Source organism: Lepisma saccharinum, chromosome 2 (assembly GCF_977018435.1).
Source record: "Lepisma saccharinum chromosome 2, izLepSacc3.1, whole genome shotgun sequence".
Taxonomy (NCBI): domain Eukaryota; kingdom Metazoa; phylum Arthropoda; class Insecta; order Zygentoma; family Lepismatidae; genus Lepisma; species Lepisma saccharinum.
The window spans coordinates 201,254,432-201,267,726 of record NC_139230.1 but is presented as its reverse complement, the minus strand read 5'-3'; the positions used below and the strand labels follow the sequence as shown (position 1 = coordinate 201,267,726).

At 35.8% G+C, this 13,295-nt stretch overlaps 1 protein-coding gene across 1 annotated transcript in view; it reads right to left on the bottom strand.

Annotated features, from left to right (window-relative positions):
* The window catches only part of LOC145984264 (ubiquitin carboxyl-terminal hydrolase 15-like), a 126,633-nt gene that overhangs the window by 73,661 nt on the left and 39,677 nt on the right, over positions 1-13,295 (bottom strand). The window contains exons 5-8 of the mRNA XM_083117874.1: positions 8,439-8,637; positions 6,566-6,640; positions 3,280-3,409; positions 1,252-1,425 (exon numbers count right to left, since the gene is read on the bottom strand). Coding sequence (XP_082974000.1) covers positions 1,252-1,425; positions 3,280-3,409; positions 6,566-6,640; positions 8,439-8,637 — 578 coding nt within the window. The remainder of the gene's footprint in view (positions 1-1,251; positions 1,426-3,279; positions 3,410-6,565; positions 6,641-8,438; positions 8,638-13,295) is intronic.

Genomic DNA, 13,295 nt, shown 5'->3' with positions numbered 1-13,295 from the left:
GAAATGGTTGCTTTCACCAACTGTACAAACACAAATCAACCACACCACAATTTTTCAACTTTGTAGATGCTAGGGATGGGCCAATATGAAATTTTGGCAAATTTTGATAAAGTACCGATATAAAATTTACTGATACAGATAACCAATATTCTACCAATCCGATATAAAAATTCAAATGGTCCTTGAAGACCTGAATGGTTCATTGACCTCCTTAATATGTGTTTCAAGGTGACTGCAGTGGAAAGGAAGTTGCATATTTAGACATTTACTTTTGTAAAAAGTAGGGCATGGAGATTATCCATAAAAAATTGAACAAAATGGCAGAATTTCAAACTAAATTAAAATTCATATTGAGGGGAATAAACAACGTGGTTGATAATATAAGATGTAAGCAAGTTACTAAAGACATATCTGCAAAACTTACTTGTAAATGTTCTATTAATTTCGGTGGCATGTCTCATTTCACAATGTGTTATTTAGAAGGGACAAAGACCATGGAACACACATGTTTATGCCAAGGCTTGAACGCAAACCCTTCAATGCACCAAAAATGTGGTATCCTATACCAAGTGAAGGGCCAGGGGGAAAAACGATGAATGTCGATTTTTTGCCCATTTTGAGATCACAGCGCCATCTGATAGTTCAGAAGCTGTACTATAAGAATGAGAACGGCCTTCGTTGAGAAACGATGAGAAGTGCCCGAAAAACGCATTATTGTTTTGGCATATATTAACGTACTTATGGAAAGAAATACTTTGTTTTTCATTTCCTGGCAAATCTATCCAAAGGAACATTCATCGTTTTTCCCCCTGGCCCTTCAAGTGTTAACACAAAACATTGTAAACAATCTCAAAGAACAAGTCACAAAAAGTGCTCTTCTTTAGAGAGATTCTATACTGAAAAGAGAAGTGGCATGCCACTTGAAGTGAAGATCTCAAATGATGCAGGCTTATGAAACATGTCATGTCTCTGTAGGTTGAAACTTGCTTGAGTGGTTCTTTCCCAATGCAAGTTTGTCATTTTTGTGAGAAATCTCAATTACATTACAAATATTTTCTATCACATACGTAATATTCACATTTGGCACGAACCTGTATTTTCCCCTCCTGATGAAGACATGATGGTATGTGGCATGAGTTATGCTCTATCTATATTTTCTACAATGCCTGTAATCCTTATGGTGGATGGCAATGAACCACAAAAGCATCATAAGCAAAGTTAATAACTAAACACAAACAAACTCATTCTAACCTTGAAGTTGTGGGGAACAACATAGGAATATTTCCCCGACCACATAGTTTTTGTGAGATCACCAAAAGCCTTTGCAATTTCCCCTTTCATGCCTAAAGGATTCTGTTCATTTAACTCACTGAAGTAGATGTCGTCAATAAAATACTTAGCGATTGGTGGGGTGTTAACCATACACTGTAAAGAGCAGAAAAAAAATATATTACTTTAAAATATAAATGGAAAAATGTATATCAGAATATTAAGTTCTACAGATAGCACAAAAAAATTATTAGCCCTTCAATCTTTCATGAGGTAATTGTCTTGCATGTTGACACTGTAAACTCTGTCCTATTCATTGTTTTTCACTCTAGCAGATACAGTTTAATACATTTTCTTGCATGTTCACTGTACTTTTCCCGGCTTTCACATTTGCTGCATCTGACGATGCTAACCATTGAAGAATTCTCTCGACCTCAACATTTCCAGATATTTGGAAACTATCAAAAATTGCCATGATACCAAAAATAAGAAAAATGATTGCCGATAGCAATTCTGGCAGTACTAACCAAGCTCTTGGAGCAAATTTTTACAAGCACATTTTGTATCACACATGAACAGTGATCTCTCTTTATCAACATGGTCTCTTAAGTAAAAAGTCTGTCTGTACAAACCTATCAGAAATCACTCATTTTATAGCAAGCACGATGGATACCGGAGCCCAAGTAGATGTAATATATACAGATTTTTCGAGAAAGTTTGATACTGTAAATCATACAATCTTAATAGAAAATTTGAAATCTTACAATCTATCGAATTTGATGTTACAACTATGCCAGTCTTACTTAACAAACTGCAAACAGTACATCGCGTTGCAGGGGAATACTTCCCATGAATTCGAGGCTACATCTGGAGTTCCCCAAGGCTCTAGCTCTAACCTTGTTCCCTTACTCTTTCTCATGTATATAAATGATCTTCACGAACACTTGAATCAATCAGGTAAGCAACTATTTGCAGACGACTTAAACATATACAAAAGAATATGCAGTTACAGTGACTGCACAGAGTTACAAGCAGACATTAACAGCCTTGTGGAATGGTGCAAAAACAAACTAATCTTAAATAGCCAAAAATGTAACCAAATGTCCTACACTAGAAACACTATATCAATAAAATACAAATAAAAAACATAAAAAAACGAAAATTACAGCAAGTAGAAACAATCAAAGATCTAGGAATTCTGTTTGATTCTAAACTTACATTTCACGTGCACGTTAACTTCATAACAAGCGAGGCTTACAGACTTTTGGGATTTATAATGCGTACATGCAAGGAGTTCAAAAGTGTTGGAAGCTTAATGATGGTCTATAATGCTTACGTTAGATCCAAGATTGAATACACATGTATAGTGTGGCACCCTCAAACCCAGCAAGACATAAATAAAATAGAACAAATTCAAACAAAATTCTTGAAACATGTAAAGTACAAATTAGATCGCACTTACTCCCAAATGGAATCCAGTGAGAGCCTTCTCAAATATTCTAACTTAACGACACTTAACAAGAGACGAATCATGCACCAGCTCATTTTCCTTCAAAAAATCCTAAATAATCGCATTGAAGCTCCATTCGCCCTGTTACAGATGCATTTCTACGTCTCCTCAAGCAAATTACAACCGAGAAGGCAACTCATCAGCCTCCAACAAAGTAGAACCAAAGCATTGAACATATCACCAATTTGGAATATGTGTAAAAATATGACATTTGTATGTCACTTGATTAAAAACAAACTGCTTCAGTGATCTGGCATTAACAACACACATCATAGTGACTCTTATTTTTCTTTCTGCTTTTAACTTGCTTACTTTGTTAGTGTGATTTTATTGGAGCACCCTGAAGAGGGATCTGGCAACGGACCTGAAATGTTGATTTAAGAAAGTACCTTATGAGTCACATGTAAGTAAAAAACTGTATTTTACCTCTAATATTTTCATTCGGTGTGGCACATGTTTACTGTTTCCTTCCATAGACTATACATACTGACTTTACTTACCTGAATGACACTATTCATGAAGCATGTATTGCCCAGATTGCATAAGCCGCACAATCCTGGCTGCGTTGGATGGCCTCTTCCTTCACTATGAGTAGTAGGTGTACGAATAGGAAGTGGTCTCATTCCAGTTCTACAAAATAGAACTTTAATTAGCTACAACACAGAATAAATTAAATACACTACTAAAAGACAGAAGTACTATTTGCTAATGCATATCTTAATATGTAGTTTTATTACTACAATATCATACAACAGTATATTTTCTTTGCATTTGGATACTTAACATCATGGTTGTAGTCATTGCCACTTCTGGATTGTAATATAAGTGTTGAATATCAATCAGCAAGGTCATTAAGTGTATGTGGCTGTACTTCATCAGGTCAAACTGCAGCAATGAGGATGAAATTTATTAGATGAACAGACAAGCACAAAGAAAAGTGCATGTACTGTCCATTGTTCGAACCCAAACACTTTGGTTTGACATCATTGCTCTCAATCAACCACTAAGATCAATCTTGTGTAATTGAAGCTTCAAAACTAAAGAACTTCTTGGTATGGTTGATACTCCATGTTGGAATATCATCACTGTTTCAAAGGCAAGAGACTCACTCTAATGCACTATCACAGTCCAAGACAATTTTTACATGGGTAGCAAAAATAATCAGGGAAAACCAATCTCAGTAGCTCAGTTGGGAAAGAAGCGGAATGGTGTACTGCAGACTAGGGCTGTGCGATATTTTGATAGTATCTCGATATTTTTAAAATATCGACGTCGATATCGATATTCTATACATCAATATTGATATTATCAATGTATGGTGGTGTTGCATTCCTTATGTACAAGTTAAGTCAAGCATAAGGATGTTAAGATAACAAGAAATGCACTCACCATGCAGGGACAGAACTTGGGAGGTGAATGATGCGTAGAGGCACATATTTTTGGTAAATAAAAAAGCAAAATTTCGGTACAAAAACTGAGTCAATTTCGGGTTCAAAAGCGGTAAATAAAATAAAATATCGGTGTTATAGCGGTGAAAAATTATATGAAAAGTGGTATATAAAAAGACATTTTGGTTTTAAAATTGTGAATATAATCCTAAATTTCATTTAAAAACTACTTATTCCACAGAATCAACATTTCACTTCTAATAGCACATTTATGTATTTATCAGAGTATTAAGTTTATTTCTGTGTAAAAGAGTCCATTTTTGCTTCTCCAATATTAACAGCAGAATTAATAAATTTTCCGGGAATTGCATAACTCTCAGGATAATTCAGACCCCAGAAGGTGTCATGTCGGTGAATAAACCTTGAATTTCGTGTTTAAGAGTTAATTTCGCTTTCTGCAGTTCATTTCGCATTATTTCGTGACAAAACATGGTCACAAAATAAATCACACCTTTCAAAAACATGAAAAATTAACACTACAATGTGCTTTTTCAAATTTCGTTTTTTTGTCAAAAACGAAATATGCATGCCCCTAATGATGCAAGATTACCTCTGATTAACATGGAAAGCAAATACATGCAACGACCAATAAAAAGAACAAGGTTCCTACTTTATAGAACTTGCTGGTTACCCTTGAGTGCCCAAGTATAGGTATGGTATTAATATGATATGAGACAATACTTGGCAAAGACATGGTCTCAAGTTGTAAATGATTGTCTTGTTCTTGGTCTCACCTCGATTTACAGCATATCCACAGCACAAAATATTTTATAATAGCATTTTTCTGTTTGATGCATAGTTTCGATGCTACGAGCAGGGACAGATCCAGAAGAGGGCTGGGATGAAACTTCATTGAAAGATCAAGATGTGTCGGTATTGTCGCGATCATCGATATCGCAGAGCCCTACTGGAGACCCAGATTCAAGTCCTGATTGAGCATGCATTATCATTTAAACTTCTACATAGCACATCTCCTGTGTGTACCAAATCAAAAGGTAAGATCTTGTTTCATTGGGACTGGAAAATTGTAAAATTGAATTCACGAATATTACATATCGATAAATGTGATGCATCCAACCACAGGGGCGAATGTGGTGTAACTAGTCTTGGGATTAGTAAAATTTAGATATTAAAACTGATTCACAGTCCAGTGTGCTATGATGCCAGAGGTCCCAGGTTTGGGTGTTCTTTGTGAGAGTCTCTTCTTCAATTTCATCATATCATCCATCCTCATCTTTGCTATTAGCCAAAAAAGTGGCAGAAGAGCAAAGTAAATAAATCAAATGCTAAAGGTCTTTTATTTTTAAAGTTTCGATCACAGAAAATAATATATCTTTAGTTCTGGCAAGTTTAACACAGTGTTGGAGAGTTCTCCTGAAAGAAAGAAAACCAGCAAATATGATTTTGAAATCCTGTTTCCTTGTAATGATTTCAAATCTCATAACTTTTTTCTTGGTTATAAATATGTGAAATTGGTTTATTTGATATTTATAATACTCAAACACAATTTTAGAGCATTTTCTGGAATCTCTTAAATACTGACATCAGAAATCGTTAAAAAAATAGTGAATGTAAAATAATGAATGGAAATCAGAATGGACACTCCAATGTAATATGCTAATTATAACACCTGAAAATAACAAATCAGGACAAAAACTCTCTGAAACAAAGAGCTACATTATGGGATTCTGGACTATGCATGTATTACTATTAAAAATCATATTTTAAAACAAGTACGTTAAAATATAAATACATAAATGTAAAGAAAAGAAATTATATTTTTTTCAATTTAGTGTTACAGACCTAAACGCATGCCATGAAAATAGGTGGCTTGGCAGAATTACGCTGGTGCCACATATGGGTAAAGCAAAATGAGAGCAGGACAAAAGTCGCTGATTCCCGCACACTGTGTGGCAATGTCAAGCAGGCTGTGTTACTTAGTTCGAGCATCAGACCGACCTCTCTATGGGGTATACAGTTGTCATTCCTGACCTTTCGAACAAATACTGTCAGTTTGAATCACATGGATTACAAAGACCAACTCTAAAATGAGACCTTTCATTCTCTTAAACCCCTGAACACATGGGGTTGCACTCAGACGTGGCAACAACTTGAACTTCTGCCACCCACCTTATTTCATGGCTGTGCATTTAGTGAATACATCATTCATCCTATGATGAAAACAACCCTAGCCCTGTCACTCAAAAACTTCATATGTTACATAATTTTTATGGTCATTCATAAGCAGAATGGTTAATTTTAATACTAATCAAATTTGTCCATGTGGCAGAAAAAATTCTAATTTGTTGACTGTAAATTCAACATTATTCATACTTACATTGTACTACTAGGTCCAGCTTTAACTTCTGTTTCACGAGCCTTTGGTTCTATTTCTGGGTATCGAGTGCTTTGACTGAAAAATAAAACATCGGATTTCAGTATGAGGATCTGGGAGCTACATTTTTCAGTGTCATTATTTTATATTATTGCGTTTGGCCACAGTAATATAAAATAAATTACCACCTATGAGACAGATAAAACTGATAAGGTCCATGCATTCCTGCATTAAAAAGGATTCAACATACAAATTTTCAATCACGATTACAAGAATAGTTACCAAAAAGGTTAATCTGATGAATTCACTTAGGTGACAAATTAGAAATTACACTTGCAATCAATTCGAACACTGGTTTATACATGCACAGGGGTAGACAAAAACAAAAAAATAATTCAGGTGCTAGTCCCTTTTCCTCAGGACCCAAATACGGGCTAAGAAAGCCATAAATCCAACTAAGATGAAGCTACACATTTTGAAAGGTGATCTTAAAACATTTAATTAACTAACTAATACAAGAGTGGATTAAAAGTAATTAATTCTTGTGCCTGAGTGGCTTCTAAAATATGCTCAACCAGTAACAATGTGAATAACTATGCAATACATTCTAATATATGCCCAACTCTACAGTATGATAAAAGGTAAAGTTCCCAATGCATGGAGCACCGTGCCAAGAAGGCACATTATGGGGATGTGTGAGACACTACTGACTAGACCACCACGCTCTACTATACGTTGCAGATATTCAAATTCGCTAGCAACAGTGCAAAACTTTATAATGGCATGTCTATTACGCTGATTTAATGATATACAAGATATTGAAAACACACATATACATTAAAAAGAACATATTGTACTCGTTATATTATAATAAAGATAATGGACATTTCCATAAGCAAACTAGAAATATTAAAAAACATTAGGGCTGAGCCGATACCACTCTGAACAGATGCTTGAAAATTGTAAAAATTAAAAGTTGTTCAAAATATTGATTAATATTACTGTGTAAGTTTTCCACTCTATGTGCATCAACTTATCAAGATTTTTCCATAAAAATGTTCAAGAACTACATCAGAATATTAAATTACATATTATCATAAAATTCAGAGTTTTCACACAAAACTGGTGCATAATTTCCAGAAGAGACTCCATGAAAGTGTCACATGGTATTTCTGTGGAGCCCGTGAAAGACCAAAATGACGGAAAAGTATCGGCAATAATCGGTAAATAAATTAAAACCAATACTGATAACACTGGCATCAGCCGATACCGATACATCAGTATTGCTACAGGCTCAGCCCTAAAAAAAAATATACATGCAAAACTGAATTTCAAAATATTCAAAAAAATTAGATGCCAGGTGAAAATGTGCCATGGCAACTAGGTAACTGTTATCTGTCTACAGATATGCATGATTCAAGAATCATGGCTTCTGTACATGCATTAAACTAACTTAAAGCTTTCTGAATGTCTACTTTTCTTATTTGATTCAATTAATTTTGGCATCCTCGCACCATCTACACCAGAAAAGTATGTAAAAATTGGGCTGGGGTTAGGCTTTTCAGGGTCCACAAACGTGATATGCAACAACACTTCCTTGTAGTCAATTATCCTGGAAATTATGCGAAAATCAGTGTTCATTTTGCAACAGTAATGTGTGAAAAATTGGATGGGGTGATAATGTAACAAGTATCTTAATATTTTGATGTAATTCTTGATGTAAAACTCTGAAAACTGATGGATGCAATGAGAATTGAATTCTTACACAACAATGTTAATCAATATTTTGAACAACTTCAATGGTTATAATTTTCAGAATCAATTGAGCATCCACTCAGCCCTAATTAAAAAGTGTACAAAAAAAATCAATATTTACTCTGGGACGTTTCGAATCCAACCATCTGGCCCTTTTGTTTCGATTATGATGGTTTGGCCTTGAAACAGGCCTTCATCTTGAACTGTACTGTCCCGATTAACTAATTGATCACAAGTATTTGTAGTGAAGCAGCTCCATAATCTAACATCATCCTCGTCAGAGATGTTAAATGCTTCTCGCATTTCATTTTCAATAGTTCCTTTAATAAAAGAAATATACATTAAATCATAACAGTAAACACCACTCCATCTCAGTTGCAAAATATTTATTGCCAGCTTCAAAACAACAACAATTTCTTTTATACACATTACCAATATTTTACCGATCCAATATTAGTGTTATAAATGTAAAAAATAACCAAATGGCAGAATTTTACACGAAATTACACACTCTTTATGTAAATATTGGATTGGCAAGATTATTGGCAATTTTAATAATAAATTGACACACTAATATGCCTATATAGGCTGATACCGATAAAGCCAACTAATTTGTCTGTCGATTATATATATGTAACCCCTCTCCCCAAAATACAAAATTAAAATTTTGTGGACTTTGCGTTTACGTAAAATTACCAGACAGCTACTATGTGTCAGACATGACCTCAATATTAAAAATGGCATAATAGCTATTACACTATGAAGGGGGAGACGACTGCAAAATCAAAATAAACTCTTAAACATTTAGGGTTTATTTACTGCCGCAACACCTTCTGAGGTATGAATTATCCTGAGTGTTTCCCAAATCACAGAAAATTGATTAATTCCGCTGTAAATATTTGAGAAGCAAAAAGAGAATTCTTTACATGGGAATAAACTTAATATGTTCCATTAGAAGAGATATCTTAATTTTGTGTGATGTAAGTATAGTTTTTAAATCAAATGTATGTTCTTATTCACCATTTTAACACCAAAATGCCATTCTATGTACAGCTTTTGATCTTGAAATATGCCAAAGTTTTTGTATCGAAATCTTCATATTTTTACACCATAAATATGTGGCTCTTTCAATACCTTTGACATACACTGAAGGAAACCGTACAATATGGAGATGTGGCAAAAATGCTTTTGAGCAGCAGCTCAAACAACTAGACTCCACTCAGTGAGAGTGGAAGCGTCATTGACACAATCTTTTGGAAGAAAAGAAAGCAAGCCCAGAAGGAATCTGAAGGTTCTGACAGCCCAATACCTAAAAAAACACATCATTCATATGCAATGGTTTTGTAAAATAAATGTCTAATATAATGATCTTTTTCTAAGGCAAAACACATTGAATTCACATCGTTACTTACATTTATTAAGGAGGTTAATTAACCATTTTTGTTTTTAGAGAACATTCACAATTTCATATTTGGACAATAAACTAGAGCTGAGCTGATACAGACATATTGGTATTGGAATCTCTGAGTATCGGTTGATTTTCATTTACCAATACCATCTGATACCAAAGATTTTCAGTGGCTAGAAAAGAGGTCAAAGACAACAGTTCGTCTCAACATTTGTCCATTCTAAAAGTTCGTTCACCCTTCCTTGTTACAGATTGGAAGACCAGGACAAGAGGTTCCATATTTTTCTAGAAACACTGGATCAAAAAATCCCCACCCTCCTGGGAAGCAGATGGCAAGACCAAAGGCATGGGCAAGTGAAAGCTGAACGCAAACATGACCATGAAGGCATGTAACTGCTCAGTTAACGCTGTGGAAAATAAACCATTCATTGCCAATTCTAGCTTGAAGATCTTGGTCGTAAGATAGGTGGATGTTTTTAACCCCCGCCACACTAATGCAGGGTCAGGTAGTTGCAGAGTTCTTGGAACAGAGGGATGAAGGTCACTGTGAAATTAGCCTTGTTTTGTCTACGTTCAAGCGGGAAGGGAAATCAGCAATTTTTGCATATCCTCTTACCTTCTGTCTTTTTTGTGACTGCAGGTATCGGTCAATGAGGGTTATTTATTTCCGCCGAAAGCCACACCCCATGAAGGAGTGGTTAGCACATCGTGCTACTATGCCAGGGGTCCCGGGTTCGAATCCTGGCCTGGGGATGGATGTTTGATTGTGAGTGTCCATTCATCAATTTCATCACATCATCACTCATCCCCATCTTCGCAAATTAGCCAAAAGTGGGAGAAAAAGTGAAGTGAAGTAAAATAAAGCAAATAAATCAATCAATCAATTATTTCTGCCGAGATTAGATTGGGAACACACGGTCTTGAATGGCAGTAATAAGGAAGATAAGCTAATCGGGACTGTGTGCCTCCACTGAGTATCAAACCCAGGATCTATTGATTACAAGGCGACGGCAGTACCACTACACCATTGGGGAGGCCCCTCTAAAGATTTATGTACACCACTACTTAGAATAATGTACATAAAATATTTATCAGGAACTTCACCTTTCATCTAATGGACGTACCATCATTCCCTTTGTTATTCAATTTTTTACTTCTTTGACTAATTTCCTTGCCAGGACAGTTATTTTTACACAAATTTTAGCGGTCTTAAGTACACGTAAGCTAGATGATGAATATTTGCCATTTTATCTCTGATTTTATGAGTCTTTTTACTATTTATGTAATAACAATACTTTTTAGTCCAGAAATAAAGAACAAAATAGGTATTAACATTGCCTTTCCTCAGTTTCTTAGTCTGTGTTTATATACAACAATACTCCATACACATCGAAGAAATTAAGTACTATTTAATTTACATATTATGAATTGACCAATAATTATATTAACGTATTAAACAGAAACTTTAACTTTAACCCACAGCGCTACAGCCCTGGAAGGGCCTTGGCTTACCTACCGACTGCTGGTCTCCCTCCCACACTGTTCCTCCGTCACCTGTTATAGCGTGGAGGTCTTAGATCAGTATTGGGGTGACGGGTGATCAGCCTGACGAACCCCCAGCCCTTGTTGTAGGTCTTCTTGACCGGGTTACGCTCACTCACTCGGAGCTTCCCAATTTCCTCACGATGGTGGGTTGCCACCGGCCCTATACGTAGGCCGAATAAATTCCGACCAGAGCCAGATTCGAACCTACGCCGTCCCGCAGCGAACGATCTCAAGACGGGTGAACGCCTTAACCCGCTCGACTACGGAGGAGGACATTAAATAGAAACACTTTTATTATTATATTTCTGAGAAACTTGGCTCGGACTGGCTTTCCAAATTATATATTTCTAAATAAGTGCCTAGTGATGTGACGAGTTAGTATGACTTGGTAACTAGCCTTTTTATTTTATACTGGAATTATACAAGTTCCAGTATCAGCATCGGTATTGGTGGGTATCGGTATCGGCAAATGGTAGTATCGGCTCAGCTCTATAAACCTTTTCCTGCTCCCACAAAAATAGGCAATAGTTAGGCTGGAAAGTTCAATGAACTAACCGATCTCTAGCTACGCACTGGTAATTCTAACATACTTTCGAGCAGGCCACATCTCCAGGAAGCTATCAACTACAATTTCATATTCAATTGGTAGAAGAGTGGTTATCAGTACCAGTAAATTTTATATGGTACTTTATCATTATCAGGAATTTCATACTGGGCTATCTCTATTAAATATACCAATTTAATTATAAGTGTAAAAGGCTTTGTTTCATTATGTATGTGCCTATGATTAAGACAACCTAAACACATTTCAATGCAAAAGCTTTTTAGACTATCATTTGTAATGATTTGAAGCTTATCTTAACTGTTAAATCAAAGCATAAATAAGTTCTGGCAAGCTTATAAAAGTAAATTTTAATAGAAAGTACTTTATGAAGGAACTCAATACAGTACTGAAGTAAGAATAAAAGAAAGATCCAAGGAAACTTGTGAAAAACAAAACTCCATTTAAATCGAAAACTATTTGTTGAGAGTTTTATTCAAAATCTCTCCTCCATAAACTAAATATATATATATACAGTTGATCCTGTGTTATATGTCGTGTGTCAAGGCAAAGAGAAAATAATATGTATAACCGAGAATTACTTACAAATTTAGATACCATGTCATATAGATATAATACAGGTTATTTCCGTCATAAAGTGGTAAATTAATGAATCTAAAAGTTTGATTCTTAAATACAGGTAAGAAGTGCTTTTTCCAAATCTGCATAACTTCCCTCTTGTTGACGGCTGATTTTGTTGATTTACTACCCACTTTTAAAAATTTGTCTAATTTATTTTACTAATGACTTTGAGCCGCAGCAGCTCAGTTGTTAGGGCATCTGACTACCATGCGAGAGACCCAGGTTCGATCCCCAGTGGGGAAGAAATGGGAATTTTTCCACCTGTTCAAGTGGCTCCGGCACCCAACCAGCGTCATATAAAGTGGGTACCTGGAGGAAACTCAGGGGGGTAAAGGCAGCTAGGGGCATGGTGCTGATCACATCACCCCCACCTTCGGCCGTGATCAAGATGTTTGGGGCCCTAACCCAACACCCCCTATATGCCTTCATGGCATGGTGCATAGCACAGGGAAGCACTTCTCTTTTAATGACTGTGCAAAAAGTGGTGTATGCAATGCCTAATTCTGCAGCTATTTCAGTTTTAGTTATATGTGGATCACTGTCCACTTTCTGGGTAAATTTTCCTTTTTCTGTTCTCCATGGCTGACCAGTAGCAACTGAAGGAACCACTGTTCTGTTTATATTATGGAACACAGAAAACGTCAGCTTTCAGCATATTTTTAACATGTGTACTTTTGTATCGCAATTACGTACAAAAGAAAATTCATCTCATGTTCTGAACAAATGCAGCAAATCTTTCTCCTCTGATTTCATGCCATGCATTGCCTCTCCCTGCCTTCTCTGTGGCATTACCACGCCGGACTCATCTTTCTCGCAACTTGAGACCAACAGCCTCCATACCT